This window comes from Lacerta agilis, chromosome 17 (genome assembly GCF_009819535.1).
Source record: "Lacerta agilis isolate rLacAgi1 chromosome 17, rLacAgi1.pri, whole genome shotgun sequence".
Classification (NCBI taxonomy): Eukaryota; Metazoa; Chordata; class Lepidosauria; order Squamata; family Lacertidae; genus Lacerta; species Lacerta agilis.
This window is the reverse complement of record NC_046328.1, coordinates 38,982,118-38,999,364: the sequence shown is the minus strand read 5'-3', so window position 1 is coordinate 38,999,364 and position 17,247 is coordinate 38,982,118. Positions and strand designations below refer to the sequence as shown.

The following is a 17,247-nucleotide window of genomic DNA, read 5'->3' as shown; positions in this document are numbered from 1 at the left end:
TCACTGATGTTTTCTAGACATCAGACTCTGTTTCTTACCAACATTAAACATCTGGCTGAGTGACAGAATATAAAACCTCTTACACTACTCAACTCGTTTGTGAGGAAGACACAAGAACTACTTCATCATCATGCAGCAAGAGTGAAACTGGTCTATCCCTCAGATATCCTGGTCTACAAATGTACAATATGAGGTGATGTTAATATTGTTTAGATGCACAATAAAGAATGGAGCCTGAAAACATTCTTGTCACCCACACCCCAAAGCTGGAGTACTACTTGACCATTCTAAAGAGTTGCTACATGAACTTTTACTGAAGTCTTGTTGCATCTTCATAATTAAGTACAGCCATCCACTTTCTACACATATTTGCTATAATTTCTCTCTTAGAAATTCTCCACTAACCAGATCAACAAAAAATGCAAGATACAGGGACCATTTCTTTTCATATATTGGATTAGTCGTTTGAGAAATTGATGCCATTTTGATTTCAATATCTGTTTATTGAAGGGGGTAATTTTGCATGCATTCTATGATGTAAGAGTGGAGAGGCAAGTTCAGCCTCTGAGTGTGATCGAGCTCTGGAGTTGAGTGATATTTCATTTTAGTGAGCAGACATGTATGCTTAGCTTTGTCAGTCAAAAACAAATCCCTGGAAAGAGATTAGTTTATCAACTGAATAAACTAATCTGGATTGTTTTACATCTCTGTAAACATGCAATCAGCTTAGTGAACAAGAAGAGGGCCTAATTTCCCAGTATGAGAACATAAATACATTTACCTACAGTAATTCAAGATGGGGAGAGGACATTTAAAATGCACAGAATATATATGGAAAAACCAAAAGCAAGTCTTTGAATACGTCCCATAATCTGACCCATTCAACCACTCAGTGTCTCAAAACCTCTGTTCTGGGAAGAGATGATCATACTTCTCTTAGCAAAGTCAATCTAGTTAATTTTGTTTTTGCCCCTCAGCTTGCTCAAAATTTGAGGCATAGGTTTGATGCTCCTATAGGATCAGGAACGGTTGGGACTTAGTTCACATAACAGATGTTTTAATTTTATACAATAAAATTGGATATTGAAATAAATCCTCAAAAATGAAGTCATGCCTCATTCTTTATGTGAGTACATGGCCAACATGAGATGGGGTCAACTGAATGCATGAAACATTCATACTGCAACTCCAATGACATTTCTATTACCATCATATCTAATGAAATATGTGTAAGAGTCAAAGAGATTAATCTGTATTTTAATTTATTTTTTCCTCCTTATCATTTGTTCTCTGCTGTTCAGCTCAGGCCTTAGCACAATAATGTAGCATTTTGGGAAAAAGATACAACCCAGCAATCCAGCACTGGAGGCCAAAATGGAGAAGATCTCCACAGCCACCATGTATTTCCCTTTGGTGCTCAAGTAGGTTGGCACAAAGGACAACCAAACACTGCAAAACACCAACATGCTGAAAGTGATAAATTTGGCTTCATTGAAACTGTCAGGGAGTTTCCTGGAAAAGAAAGCTACTATGAAGCTGGCAGTGGCCAGGGAGCCCATGTACCCTAAGACAGAGTAAAACATGGAGGAAGAACCCTCGTTACATTCAAGAATGATTTCCCCAACCACTGAATGTGTGTCCTTATCTGGAAAGGGTGGAGAAGTACTTAACCAAAGAGCACAAATGGCAGCTTGGATGAAGCAGCAGAAGAGGACAATCGAATTGGTCAGTCCTTTCCCCACCCATTTCCTTATGCTGGATCCTGGTTTGGTGGCCATAAATGCCACAACCACAGTGACCGTCTTGGCCAACACAGTAGAAATGGCCAAAGAGAAGACAAGGCCAAAAGCCATTTGTCGGAGAAGACAGATCACCCTTCCAGGCCGTCCAATGAAAAGCAAGGAGCACAGGAAGCAAAGGAGGAGGGAGATGAGAAGGATGTAGGTGAGGGTCCGGTTGTTGGCTTTGACTATGGGAGTATCCTTGTGCTTCAGGAAAATTCCAAGTACTAAAGTTGTGATGAAAGAGAGGGAAATAGCCAACACCACTAAGATGATCCCCAAATTTCCTTTGTAAGAGAGGAAGCTTACAATCCTGGGAATACATTGAGTTTGGTCCTTCTTGGGATATTGGTCCTCTGGACAAGTGACACAAGCGTCTTTGTCTGAAAACAGGAAGAGGTGCTTAAGTATTTCAGAAGGTTGACCAACATCTATCTAAACACAAACAGCTATTTAAGTAGGCCTTCACACTGGGAAATGCCAGTCAAAAGCAATCAGCCACAAGAAGATTTGAGGGTGTCTATTTTTGTGTTCTTTGACAAAATCCAGGAGAAACGAATCTTATAATTTGAAACTCTATGTTCAGTGAGAGCTGGTGGCATGTGTTGAACTAGTGGACATAGTAGTGGAGTAAAAATAGATCAAGTTTTTAAGTTCCAATATCTAGGGATTGTTTTTCAATATAACCTGAGCTGGAAATCCCAAGTTCAACATCTACTTAACAAGGGCAAAACTCTATCTCATGCACTTCTCCAGTTCTTTTTCTCAGATGGAGCCCTACACGTGCCCTCGGCTTTAAAGGTGTACAATGCAAAAGTTATTACCACTCTTACTTATGCTGCTCCGCTTTGGGCAGCTCTGGTAAATCCGGCCCCGCTGGAGGTGCTGCAAAATCAGTTTCTTCGCCGGCTTTTAAAACTCCCTACGTGTGTTAGTAATGCAGCTATACGACTAGAATTGAAGATTCCTTCACTAGAGACTCTCTTATGGAAACGAATATTCACCTACTGGTTAACTCTTTGGCATAGATTACCCAGCCATTATCTCGTCCAATGTCTTTGGCATGACAAATTTGCAAACCCTTGGACTGGGAAAATCCACGCCAAACTTCTGTCTTTTGGAATCTCTCCTTCAGATTCGCTTAATTTAGACCCTGCTTCGGCAAGAAGATTAATCAAACAAAGACTGGATGATTTGGAGCTGCAGCGTAATCATATGCTGGGTGGGGGTGTCTGCTCGCCTCGGAATTTTGGAGTTACCCCAATACATCATGTCCCTCTATACCTATCCTCCCTCTCCACTGCTGGGCACCGATTCGCTTTCACCAAAGCGAGGTTTAATGTTTTTCCTTCTAATGTCCTGAGACATAGATTTTCCAAGGGCCTAGTTTCCGCCTTTTGTGATTGTGATAAAAAGTCGACGGAATCTCTCCATCATATAATCTTTATCTGTTCCCTGCATAGTGAGGCTCGGGCAAAATTACTAAGACCAATAACTCAGAAACTTACAGGTGCACCAGCTGAGTCACACCTTGCCTTACTCCTGCAAGACAATGACTCCTATACAACCTTGCAGGTGGCAAGGTTTCTAAACTCTGTCATATATCAAAAAAGGCGCTGTAGCCAACTACACGACCACTAATACTTTTGTTTTCTGCTCCCTGGTTGCAATTTTAAAACTTGTATTTGTGCTGTGGTTTGTTTCCCTATGACTCCAGGGTCTATGGTTTGCTGTAACTTTATGTCATATATTCCATATTTTATGTTTTTATGGGCTTATAGCTGCAATAAATTTGAATTTGAATTTGAATTTGAATTTGAGGATGTCTATTCTTGTGTTCTTTGACAAAATCAAGGAGAAATGAATCTTATAATTTGAAACTGCATTTTGGATGGTTTTTTATGTTCAGTGAGAGCTGGTGGCATGTGTTGAAGTAGTGGACATAGTAGCTCATCCAGAAAGTGCTTAGAAAAGAATGAATTATAAGGCATCCCGTGTTTTCTCCTGTATTTACAGTACCTGATCTATGAAGAGAGACACAATTTCAGCTGGCCCATAGAATAATAATGGGCTGGTCCAGTTGGAAAGCAGAAACCTAGCCCTAAGGTATGCATAGATTTGTCAGTCTGGTGGAAAGGCCAAATGAGTCTTCTGTCTGCATAACAGGGATGGGGACCTCCGGCCTGTGGGTTGAAAGTGACTGTCCATACCTCCCTATTTGGCAGTCAGGACTCTCCTAAGACCTCAACCCTTCACCAGGTCACAACCCTCACCACATGCGCTTTACAGCCTCCTTGAGAGTCTTTGCCTGGCTGATTGGACCTCTTGGTGTCTAGTTGAAGGATTTAGAGATATGGGAATGGAAAGTAGCCCACATACAAGTTAAAATCCATGTTAGTTGCTCCCTCCACTTCTGCCTCAGGACCCAACAACTACTCCTAGAAGGTTGCACAGAACAGGATGGGGCCTTGAGGATGCAAAAGGTTTCCCACCCTAGCTTTAGAGTTGGCTGGAACCAGGAGAGGACCTTCTCAGTGCCTGGGAAATTGCTGGCAACCGAGGGGCACTTTGCTCATTTCTCCATCTCAGATAGCCGGCTAATCATCCATCCATCCATCTACACTTAGTTATTACATTTTTTACATTTATATCCAAGAAACTACAAGTGGCATACTTGGTTCCCCCCACTTTATCCTCACAATGTCCCACGAGATGTGTAGGGTGCAAAATTGTGATCAGTCTAATGTAGGGCTGCCATATGTCCAGGTGTTCCCTGACACATCTGGGAATTGGGCTGCAAAATGGCGTCCAGGCAGATTTTTGCTGAATCGGCAAAACGTCTGGGAAAACCTGAACGTATGGCAAGTAGAGGGATTTTTTTAAAAAAAATCCTTTAAAAATCCTACAAATGCCCAATAATTTTGACCAAAGAATACTTTTTTAAATAATGACAACTCAACAACAAGATAATTGTTTTTGAAAATCCCTTTAGTATTAGGCTCCTGTGCATTTATCAGCATTCTCCAAACAAAGGTAATAAATAGCTTATTTATATATGTAATAAATCCCATAAATTGTTGTTGTTGTTGTTGTTGTTGTTGTTCAGTCGTTCAGTCGTGTCCGACTCTTCGTGACCCCATGGACCAGAGCACGCCAGGCACGCCTATCCTTCACTGCCTCCTGCAGTTTGGCCAAACTCATGTTTAGGTCATGGGAATTCCTGCCTCCCACCTTTCTGACTAGAGATCATTCCTTCTGGACACGGAGCACAATCATAGCAGCAAAATTTCTCTCCTTCCTTCTTTTTTCTACTGAAGCCAGGGTTGCAGTTGTCATTGCACACAGAAAGGGGCAGCGCCTGTACAAAATCATATAGATGAGCAACAATAGATTAGTCCTTATCTGTCATTCACCTCCATGTGATTAGACTCAGGTGAGGGGCAGAGAGACTGAGGATCAACCAGTTGGATCTGCTCCCCTGTCGCCCATTTGTTACCAATTCCCAGATGCATCTCTTGGTTTGATCAGTCTAAGACTCAGCCTTAAAGTGGATCATTAAAAGACGGTGCCACCTCCAGACCTCCCAAAATATGAAGTTGTAGAAATAAGTAAAGATACCTTGAGGATAAAAGAAAGGTCCATCTTTTTTCCTTGAAGAAATCACTACGTGAAGTGGTGATATTCTGTGACACCTTAGCAAAATCTAATATGTTACTTTCAAGTGCTTTGTAACTTGCTTATGTGAGAACATTTTTTCACAAAGAAATTAAATGGTACAGATGGCCAAAAGGACTCCTTGCTTTAATTTAAGGTTTGAGATCAATTTATGAAGTCAAGGATCATAAACCATTAAATCTAGAATAGGGCACCTCAAGAACTGAAGGAATTGTGAGCTGCCCAGAAGGGAACATTCCCCTTTTATGGAGTCAAGAGTTTGTAGTTATAATTCACCTGATTAAAACTTGGATGCCACACGATTTGCTCATCATTGATGGTCAACTCTTTGCCTGCAGGAGCCTGAGGCTCCAGTTGTCCAACTTTCAATCTAGTCAGTGAGCCATTGGGGAAAGTGATCCAATTGGTAACATCAAAACCTTCAACCATTTCTCCATGTTCATCAAACTGCACCATATCTCCAGTGCTGCTGTTGAAGACAAGGCTCTTCAGGAAGTGATGGACCTGGAATATTGAAATATTTACATGGAATTAATGATATGAATAACTGTTCTCAAAGCAATATATATGATGATGAAGTATTTTCACTAGTCCATTATTATCATCATCATGAAATTAATTACATAAAGAACTGTCTTTGGAGGGGATACACTTGATGGAAAATGTCTAGCAAACCAGATGGGTAGCTGGGTTCCTATTGTGGGTATTTGACAAACTAAAATGACAGGGATTTTGACTCTGAGTAAATGTGCACAAGGTCAGGCAGGCTAATTTCTGTTGCTCTTGCCACCAAACACGGCTGGAGCTCATTGCGACTGGTGAGGTGAAAACTGGGAGATCAGTGGTAGATGGAGGCAAAGCAAAGAAGTTGTCAGTTGTCATTACCTGCCACGGTTGCACATTCCGAAATGCAAATCTCTCTCCTCTTTCCAATATTCTATGTTTGGAGCTGGATTTGTATATGGAGTTCAAAGCATGTGCCACAGCATAGACAGCTTTGTAGACATTGTAGCTGTGACCAGTCATGTGTTTTTCAAACAAAACCCCAGGAAGGTTCTCCAGTTTCTCCTCCAAAGTGCAGGGTTCTTTCTGCTGGGCCTCCACCTCCTGTCCATTGGATGCTTTCAGGGAGCAGGTGAAAGTCTGTTCCCAGACGTCCAGGATGAATACATCCTCTTTGTTCCAGAAGGGTCTTATCGTCTGAAGGAACTCATGGAACCCTAATGGCTGACTTGAGTGGACTGTGAAGGATAGAGTACCATGGAACATTTGTATTTCCCAGTCTTTCTGAATAGACACGGAATCAAAGTCCCAGTGAGATGTAGCAACCCACACTTTACCCAGAGGTGGCCATCCCATTACAGGTACTATAAAGGATAATACTCTCAAAACCTGAAAGGATGGAGGTTCCCCATAAACCACAAATACATTAGCTTTTGTCTCAAATGCAATTGCATAACTTTCCCAGTGCTGTAAAGCCAAGCGTATCATCTCATCCAGATAATTCCATTTTTCTAATCTTACTATGAAATCATAGCAGATGCCATGCTCAAAGAGTAGTGGTAAAATTGTCTGTAGAAACTGGTCCCCTTTGTCATCATCCACAGCACAAAGTACAATCCATGTCCAGTTGAAATGCTGAAGGAGTCGCACAATTCCTATGTGCTGTTTGGCTTCATTTGGGACCATCTGGTATAAAAATGGGAAGTGCATGTTTGCATCCTGTATCGCCAAAAAGGATCCATATGTGAGCTAAAATAAAATGTTTGAGGTGTTTTGTTTTGTTTTGGATGGATTGTGAGAGAATGGTAAACTATAGATTTCAAAGGTAGTTCAGAGGCACAGCTTTCCCAGTAAATGTCTGCATAGGTTATTCTAGAAGAAAACTTCAAGTAAGAGAAAACAGTGTGGAAGAATACCCAGTAATCTGCTTCATTATTGATAATTTCTTAATGCTACTCCTAATGTTTTAAAAATATCTAGTCCAGCCCTATGGAGCAGTAGACTACTAGTTTTTCCTCTCTTCTATGTAAGATATTTTAGAGTACTATATTAAGCTCCCTAGACTCTTCCTGTCCGGACTAAAGTTACACAGTTCTGTCAGCCATTGCTTACATTATGTGTTTTCAGTTGTGTATTAGGTCTACTATAAAAGAAAAAAAACCCCCCATAAAAACTCAAATCCTTTACGTCCTGGACACAATCATACCCATCCACTTCAATTTACAGATACTCCAATTTTCTGGACCATTGGCTCTCAGCACTGCTTGGTCAATCCCAATCTGCCCTCCTGAATAAAACTTTGCAGGAACCTTGTGAAGAATGTGTTGAAATCAAGACAGTATTTCCCATACACCCCTGCTCCCAATTTACCTGTGGAATCTTGTGGATTGCTGAAATGGTGGCCATATTGGCAGAGATTTCAGAGATGCATCCTCCAATGAGAGCTATCAGATTGCTCCACTTGTGACACTTGAAGTTGGGGACAAATCTATGCTGCGTGGAAAGCAGGTTGAGCACGGCCTTGTAGGTCATCCTTGCAGTGTAATAGCTATTGAGGACGCGGAACCCCAGAGAGATGTTTGAGAAGACTTTGGGATTCCTGTTGATTTCTTCGACAGCAAATGCTAAGGCCAGGATGTGCTGGTAGTTCTTTGGCACGGAGCTGTAATAAAATTACCACACAATGGACTGAAATGAGGAAGAAGAAGAGGAGGAGGAGGAGGAGGAGGAGGAGGAGGAATGGTGTTCCATAGAGAAGGAGTCAGAAGGTGGACATGGACATAAAATCACATCCTTCTCGGTTGAGAAGGAACAAAGTGTGGGCAGAACAGAAATAGTGGGGCAGTGACAAGGCATGATTCCCCATGTGAAAATGCTGTAGAAGGCATACTAAATAATTAAAAGAAGCACAGAACTGTTTATCTCAGTGGGGCTAGCGAAGGAAAACTTTGTAGCAGTACAAACAGTTAATAAGAGAAACGAATACAGTAAAACCACAATCTGTATTCAGCTTTATATGACTGGCAAAACAATCAGAATTTAATCCTAAGCGGTTGGGTGTCTGGGAAAAAAGACTTTGGGAATCCCATCTGGCACAGAACCCGATTTGCTTTGACTATACACAAAGTTGGCTTTCGGTGTGATTCCCGGAACATGACCCTCGTGTGAATTGGGGGTTTCCTGCCTCTGTCTCTCTGTCTACCCACACCCACCCTTGCCCCTCATCATGTCATGCTGAGGTTGAGTACCTCATACCTCTTCCATAAAACCGAAGAATGCTTCACCCCACTCTTACAATGTTACTGGGTTTCCATGAAAAAGAACATCAAAATATGAATCACAGTACTGCTCAATGATGTGTTTTCAATCATTTCGGTCTGACCATATTAGACTCGGTAAGAAGGGGAATAAGTGATGCCTTACATAGGTTCATCTATCAGTATCTGTGAAGGCTGTTCCATGAAAGACTGGATATCAGAGAAGTATATGACTTGCGAAACCATCTCACCAATTACAAGGTCTCCTGGCTGGTAAAATTCGTGAGCAATAGGAAGAGGGTCATCATAAATGCTGCAGTTAATAGAATGTGCCTTATATACAGTGTGAAGAAGGAGCAACAGCAGAAGCAGCACCAGCAGGATCCTGCTGAGAAATTTTCCCGTCCCAATGTAGATTCCCATGTTTCCACTACAGCCTTATATGTGGATGTTATCAGTTTGGCTCACGTATCCTTTGAGTAGTGGGCTGTTGGGTCATCTATGCACAAGTGCTTTGGTCTTTTAGTTAGCCAGCATATTTCCTTTTTCTTCATACATTATCCCCAGGGATGATTGGAGGTTGCGGGGGTACAAATAATAACATTATTACTCTTTTAAAAAATCACCATCTGTTATTATATAGTTATAGAATTTCACTGTCCCTTTGTTTGCAAAGAAAATAACTGTATGCACAACAGTTACCCCAAAGAACAGAAAGTACATTATGGTGAAGCAGCATTTCAGTTAAACCATGCCTAGTCAAGGAAGTTCAAATTTCACAGAAAGAATATTCATTGAAATCAATAACTGGAAGGAAGCATCTCCAGACATGTAAAAGAAGAATGATGATACAAAAGACTGGCAGAGCCCTGGCTGTGCCCAGATATAGCTCTGAACAATAGCAAGCTGTTCTGCCTTTGTAAAGATGCTGTTGTTGTTTTTTAATCCAAACAGAATGTGTATATCTACTATGTAAGGGGATGGAAGCCAGTAATTTTGACAATGATGGAGATGATTCCTCAGTGTGTTCTTCCTATTTGCAGTTGCATCATGCCTGACCAAATTGCTAAATCCTCTCCCCCCTGAATTGTACAGCTGTTACTGTCTTCCTTGAGAGATAATAAGTAAGCAGCAATGCTTAGTCCTGAGCAAGAGTTAGGTTTACCCAGAGATCATTCTGGGTATGCACTTTCCAAGCTTCGGTGCTTGTTGACATAGGAATAAATAGATCCTGTGCATTTTTATTTTGCTTCTGCAGAAAGTAATGAGACCATTTTGCTTCTGGAACGTACCCGTGATAAGTTTTTTACCAAAAAACTTCTGTTCTTTCTACATTTTGTTCTCTTTCATCCTGCGCCTCCTTCTCTGCTCCCTTCCTTGCACCTGCAGTTTTCTGTTTGCTTTAATCTTTGATTTTAGCAGGACCACCATGTTTCTTCCTCCCTCTTCCTTTCTCCCACCTAATTTGCACATCTTACGCTCCCATTTTACACAGGGGCAAACCTGGGTTTATTGGTGCAACATAAAGGCTCCCACGAATCAAACCTGAGTCTACACTAAGGATTTGTGTATGAGATACACACTTGCAAACCTTATCTTGCACCTCATCACAGCAGGATGGGGCTTCATGAAAATGGCCCTCCAACACTGTGATGTGGTCTGACATTTCCAGGATATGACTCCCCATGGTACTGTCAGCCTGTGATTTGACAGCTTCCAGCACATAGTTCACAAGATCAGGGGTCTAACTTCAAGACATTCACCTGTTCATGTCTTCTTACACAGGTGTATGCACTTTAATTCTGGACTTATTATTCCTTGATTGGCTCTCTCTCCACACTTCTCCTTTCCCCTGAGAGATGATTTTGGACCAGGTGCCTTGTATCTGCACATCCCATGTGGTATTCATCTATCTGGCCTAGGACTCAAGTGTTCAGCATGTCCCTACATGTTTCCTTTCCAATCTTTTTTGTGTGCTTCACAGGACACAAAGTGCTTTCTCACTTCCCTGTTCTACTTGAATGACCAGGTTGCTCACCAGAACAAGATAGTTTGAGCATATTACAGCAATCCTGGCCTGACTGCACTGGCTGCCAATTATTTTCCACGCACAATTCATCTTAAAGTATGTGGGCTATAAAACCTTTGACCCATGTAGTGCTGCTGCCTGGAGCTGTAATCATTCAGCTTTATGATCCAGTCCAACGTTAATGGCCGCCCGGCACACTTTTGCTGCTCACTGCTGCTGTAGTCTTGCCGGGCGTTGCAGAGTAGCACAGCGACTGGATGGCATCTGGTCTGCGTCTTTAGTGGTGTCATAATTAAATCAGCTAGACAGCGGTGCTACTAAACTAACAGAAGCTTTTATTTCAGTAGCAGAAAAAGAACAGAACATCCGAGAGACGCGAGCTCCATGGCTGCACACTCTCTCTCTCTCTCAAAAGCGAAACCAAAAAGACACTGAACAAAGGAATTGCCCAGATACTGTGGGTGAGGCACCCAGCCTCAGAACGCCTACGGGTGAACAGTTAACTCTGTGTTGACCAGAAACCTGGCATGCTGGTTTTTGCCTAGAAAAACCTTAAATGTCTCAGGACCACGATACCTCAAGGTTCCACTTGCCATCCCTGACCCTTTTCTATGTACCTGCTTCCCTAAAGATTCAGAGGGTGGCAAAACGAGAGCAGGCCTTTTCTGTGGTGGCTCCCCTTCTGTGGGATGCTCCTCCCAGAGAGGCTCACCTGGCACCATCATTACATGTCTTTAGGCACCAGGCAAATATATTCCTCTTTGCCCAGGCCTTTGCCCATTAAATAATCTATGACCTGTTAAAGCTGTGCAGGGGGGGGGACTTATGTTATTGCATTATTGTACTGTCTGTTGTTATTCCTTTTTATTACGTTTTTATTACTGATGCTTTGAAAAATGTGTTCTTAATGTTGTAAACTGCCCAGGGATCTTTGGATACAGGGCAGTATATAAAACAAACAAACAAACAAACAAACATATTCTCCCCCGCCCATCCGCTGGTGTGCACTTCATTCCTCCTTTCTGTAAGGTTTGGGTGCATCATCTCGTTCTCCATGGGAACTCACTGGCACACCTGAACCAAGCAGACACTCTCTCTCTCTCTCCCTCCCTCCCTCCCTCCCTCTCTCTCTCTCTCTCTCCCTCCCTCCCTCCCTCTCTCTCTCTCTCTCTCTCTCTCTCTCTCTCTCTCTCCCTCTCCCCCCCTCTCTGTGTGTGATGCTTTCTGCAGTATTTGGAGGAGCCAGCCAGTTCCCAGGAGTGACTCACTGGCACCCCAAAACCAAGTAGGATTGTGACCTCCGCCATCAGCTAATGCATGCAGAGTTTAATCTGTACTTTCTGCAAGTCAGTTGATGTTGGGGTGGGAAGGAGAGGTCCCCCACCACCTGCAGCCCAACTTCCTGCAATTCGCTCCGCCTGCTCCAACTAAGCCTGCCAATCCAAGCTGAATCCTGTCACACACATCAATTGTCCTGATTTGAACAGGACATCACTGACTGACAGAAGCCGCTCTGGCTTCTTATGTCAGGAGGAGTATTCCAGGAGGAGGTGGAGAGAAAGCCCAGCCTGCAAAGTTAAGACCTGAGTGGGGGGTGAGTGACATGGTGGTGGTTGGGAGTGTCCCAGAGTGTCAGTCCTGCAGGGCTCATCAAATAACCTTCCCATGGCAGACAAGCCAGAGGCATAAGTGAGTGGGACAGTGGATGTAAAGTGGGCCAGTTCCTACAAGCACCCTCTCTATTGTCCAGCCAGACAAGGAAGCGGCATTATCAGAGCTCAAGTATATATTCCAGCCAGGCAGAAATGCTCAGGGTTGTATCTAACTAATGCTAGTAGGTCTGCTTAGCCCCACTGAAACTGATGGACTCAACATAATCATGCTCATTTATTTGACTGGGTTTGCTCTGAGTAAAACTACCAACGGATACAGCCTGTGAATCAGGGCCCATGGGGTCTGTGGCCTGGGACCAGAGAGAGTCCTGTTCAGACCCTGGGGCTGTGTTTTCTTCACCCTTGACTTGATGCATTCAAGTGACAGAATTAAACATCTCATGGCACACGATTTTGGACTCATCCAAAATAAATAGGAGTGGGCTAGCTGGATTGCAAGAGACAGTGAACTACGTTGGCAATCCTTCAGAAAACTTTCTGATCTGCGTTAAATCAGCCCTCTAAAGTTCAGTTCTGCCTTGGTATTTGCACTAGTGTAAACCTGTATAACTGAATGTTGTTCTTGTCATTTGGAGCACACTCTCCCAGGGGCGTCTCCCAACGGCAAACACTGTGTCAAGACCCTGCAATTAGAGATAATTGATGGAGATCCCTCACAGCCACTGCATATGCAGGTGCAATTTTCACAGACAATCATTATTCTTGATATTCATTATTACAACTAACCTTAAAATAGCATTTGCTATACAGTTTTCTGTCCTGCATTGTAAACAGTGCTTTGACTTTTACATGGTATTAAAATTATGAAATTATGCCTTTCCTTTGTTAGGTGGAGGAAGATTGTTTGCATGAGGGTGGAAATGGGTCAATATCAACATAGTATAGGGCCCCCCCATAAGGGGCCTGAGGGGAGGATTGACCACGGCAAACCCAAGCGTGGTTTCGGTATCCACCTGGTTGGAACCTGCACCCTGGTCCCCAAGTGAGACCTTGCTTGCTTGGCCTGCACCACGGGAACATTCAACACTGGCCGACTCCCCGTTGGAGTGATCCAAGGGTTAGTAAACAGCTATTTTGGTGGAGGAGGGTCAAGATATTAACCGATATGTGTGAAATTTCATATATAGCTATATAATCCCTAGTATAGTAACATCAGACTTTTGGAGCAGACATTTTTTTTAAAAAAAGTTTTTTATGAACCGCCCTAGTAGGGCAGCAATTGCTCCTTGATAATTTGTCACCCCCTCCATTATGGAACGTGGGGCGGACCGTTCCCTACGCCCCCCTTGCTACGCCCCTGGGGCTGGGCCTCGGCTGGCCTACCAGCGGCAGGCCCCATTGGATCTTTCTGTGGCAGCAGCATGTCCTGTCGGGTCTCACTGGGCCTCCTCGCAGTTTTGTCCTCAATGTCTTCTAATTTTTTAACTTTAAAACCAGTATCAGCAAAAGTCAGTATATTTCTATAAGTGCCCTATTTCCTTCCCATATTAATTTTCTAAGGGGCACTTGTTTGATGGGGGATAGCCATAACAGTGTTTTTCTTTCCAACAAATTCTTATCTCTCACCCAAACACCATACCGATGTTACCGCTTCATTCTTCTTTGACCTCCTTCTCACCTTATACTAGTTTTAATCCATTTTCTTCTTATAAGAATTTATTGAGTTTTAACAAAATATAACAAAAAATAACAACTACAAAATACAAAATAAACAAAACACTACAACAAAACTACAATACTACAAAAATAAAAATACAAAAACATAGTAAACAAACACTTATTTACCATTCTTCTCTTATTTCTCACATTATTTTGGGACCTCCTCGAGTCCTCTCTTCTGCGTACATTTATAATTAACTATAGTAACTTTATAAAATTGTACATTCTTCCCTCTCAACTTATCTTAATCTTTGTATATCATAAACTTCGTATACCTATAATCTTATTCCTAATGCAAATAAACATAACCCAATCCAAACTTCTTATGTCCTATCTTAACCTAACTTCTGATATTGCTGTAGCCTTAAATGTCCTCTGATTTCAAATTCAAATGTCTATGAATCGTTTCAAATAGTCTTTAGATTTCTTCCACTCCTCTTGCACCGTCTCTTCCCTCTGGTCTCAGAGTCTCGCAGTCAGTTCTGCGAGTTCCATGTATTCAATAAACTTAATCTTCCTTCACCCCATCCCTTTCCTGACCATTCTAACCCTTCCCTTTCTTCTTCCCATCCCCCGCAGATCTCCCCCCAAAAGTCCTCTCTTTCCAGCTCCTGCGTCTTCTTTTATTATTTTTATCATGCCCAATTCTGGACTTGGCATTCACATTTGTATATTCTTCTTCTCCAGGTTGCATCTCTTTTCCTCTTTTTGGGCCACTGATCTGACATACCCATAGATCTTTCCCTCTTTGTACTCTATTGCTTGTTGTATTTTTCCTTGTTGTTTTCCTTGAACTCTTGATCTCTCACTCCAAGAGCTCTCTAATCTTTCAGCTTTCTGGACTCCAAGCCTCTCACACTTAAAGAGTCCTTCTTGCTTTGTTGATTCTTCATCCTCGCAGCCCTTTTCTCCTTTAATAATTTTGCACAATTTTACAACCTTTTCATCAAGTAAAGTCATAGTCTTTCGCATGTTACTAGCAAGAACAGTTCCAATATGGGCAAACTTTACTGTCACCATCTGCTGGAGAGCTTCACACTTTGTTAACACCATCTGCTGGAAAGCTGTCATTGTTATGTCTCCCATCCTATTGGCTTCAAGGACACCACGGGGTTTGAAAAACAGGAAATGGTGGAGTCTTCAGTAACTTTCCTAATACGCATTACAAAGTATCCGCTGCCTGCTAACTGACCCGGACTCCTTAATCCAGAGGGTGAGCGGTGTCTTCTCCTTATAAATTTGTAATCTAAAGGAAGAAATAAGTGCCATTATTCAGTCTTCCCCCCAAACAGGGTTTCCTACAGTCTACAAAATCAGTGATCCACTCAAAAGCAAGTCTTTCGCGGCTTCAGCTCTTATGCATTACTTTGATCTTGCCGCTGTCAGAGAGAGATGGACTTCCTGTTTTAATCTCTCTCCATAAGCCAAATTTCTAAAGATTTTAAAAGCCAATTGTGCTCAGTACTTACAGAGTCCTTCTTTTAAGTCCAAATCGAGGAAAAGCAAAGCGCTCAAACACCGCCAGCAGCCGCTGCTTCGTGTTGTCGGGAAAGTGGTAGATCCTCAGTACCGCAACGGAGCCCCGCTCGCTTGAACAGACCTTACTAGGTCTACTCAAGAGCAAGGACGGCACATCTGGTACCCGCTGGATCCCAGGTCTTCAGGACACTCCTCCTGAAGTTTACTGGAGCCCGCAGTGCAGTTGCGGTAACTCCTAGACCGAAAACACCGGAGCCCCCTCGGAGCTGAGAGAGCTCCCGACTGAACAGAATGGCACTTCACCAGAAGTCCAGTTTTAATCCATTTTCATAGCCAGCCGATTTTGTTACCTTGCAAACAGCACCATTGTTATTTCCAAAACATACAAACATCCATTCTTGCTTGTGTAGCCTTTCCAACAATCCATAGCCTTTCCAAAATCAGCCCTCTTTTAAATCCATCCACGGTGCTTCCAGTGGGAGCAGGTTCCATAGTTTAACTCTGCACTGCAGTACTTTGTAGGGATAGGTAGCCGGTGCCTCACGTGGAGAGTCGCTGAAGAGTCGCCTCACACGGGGCACCAGTTGTGGGGGTGGCCGGCGCTAAAAGAGCACCAGCCAAGGGCAGCTTGCGGACGGGAAGGACGGTAATTCCGGAGCCTGCTCCCACCGCGCCGTGAAGAATCCGCTGGCTGAAACCTGGTAGCTGGATCTGTGAGTTCGGGTTGCCTCGTGGATATTTGCGAACGTCTGTCCAGTTCAAATAAAGTTCCAAAGAAGAAGAAGCAAGCTAAAAAGGTGGCCAAAACTGAGCGGCCAAATGAAAGACTGATAAAATGCAAACGAAAATGAAATAACACAACCAAAACTGCAGTTGGATGGAAGACGCTCACTGCTGCCCTGAGTGGCGGTTTCGGTTTTGCTTCTGGGCTTGTCACGCAACAGAGATCTCCTTAAGCTTGTCTCGAGCGTTCTTCCAACAACCAAACAGGGAGCGGCTGGCTTTTATTTAGAGAACAATCAACGTCATCATCATTGCAATAACCAATCACAATACTGTTGTTGCCCTAATTTAGGCGGGAAGAAGAATAACTGAAATTCAAAGTTGGAACTTTTTAGCCTCGCGGATGGATGGCCATCAGTTGAACTATCCCTAAATATCTCTAACTACCCCTAAATATGTGTCATTAGCCTGAGGAAGGAAGTAGATTTGTGCCAAAGGGCAAATGCATGGATCCGCTCCTTCATGTGGCTGGTAGTGAGAGGGTGGGTGAGAGAGAGCTGAAGGCAGGAAGCAAGCAGAAACCTCAAAGTGAGCGACATGCTTGATGTCTTCTGGAATCCAAGGCTGCAGCTATCAGAGAAACAAGGTCTTCTGGGGTGTTAATGTTGTGAGCCATTCCATGGTAGCGTAAGGTTGTATATATGTTTAAATAAACAGTATATCCCAAAGACACCAGAGACTCGACTGTCCCTCATTCCAAGGAAACCAAACCCTGGGTAGAATCATAGGATCAAAGAACGGCAAAGTTCGAAGGGACCCATTGGGTCATCTAGTCCAACCCCCTGCGATGCAGGAAGCTCAACTGAAGCATCCATGACAGCCAGTGAATAAAAGGCAACTTCCTTCCGAGGAGACCATTCTCCCACTGAGGGGTAACAGTAAAAACTCAAGAAGGATCTTATATACTC

At 42.9% G+C, this 17,247-nt stretch overlaps 1 protein-coding gene across 1 annotated transcript; it reads right to left on the bottom strand.

Annotated features, from left to right (window-relative positions):
* Window positions 1-1,274: 1,274 nt before the first annotated feature.
* On the bottom strand, window positions 1,275-15,148 carry LOC117061487 (vomeronasal type-2 receptor 26-like; the record flags this gene model as incomplete). Its single annotated transcript, XM_033174325.1, has 7 exons — window positions 14,808-15,148; window positions 8,883-9,029; window positions 7,830-8,121; window positions 6,342-7,178; window positions 5,733-5,960; window positions 5,013-5,139; window positions 1,275-2,164 (listed from the first exon to the last, which is right to left on the bottom strand). Coding segments are annotated over exons 1-7 (2,862 nt in total), but the record flags the coding sequence as incomplete, so codon positions are not given.
* Window positions 15,149-17,247: the final 2,099 nt, after the last annotated feature.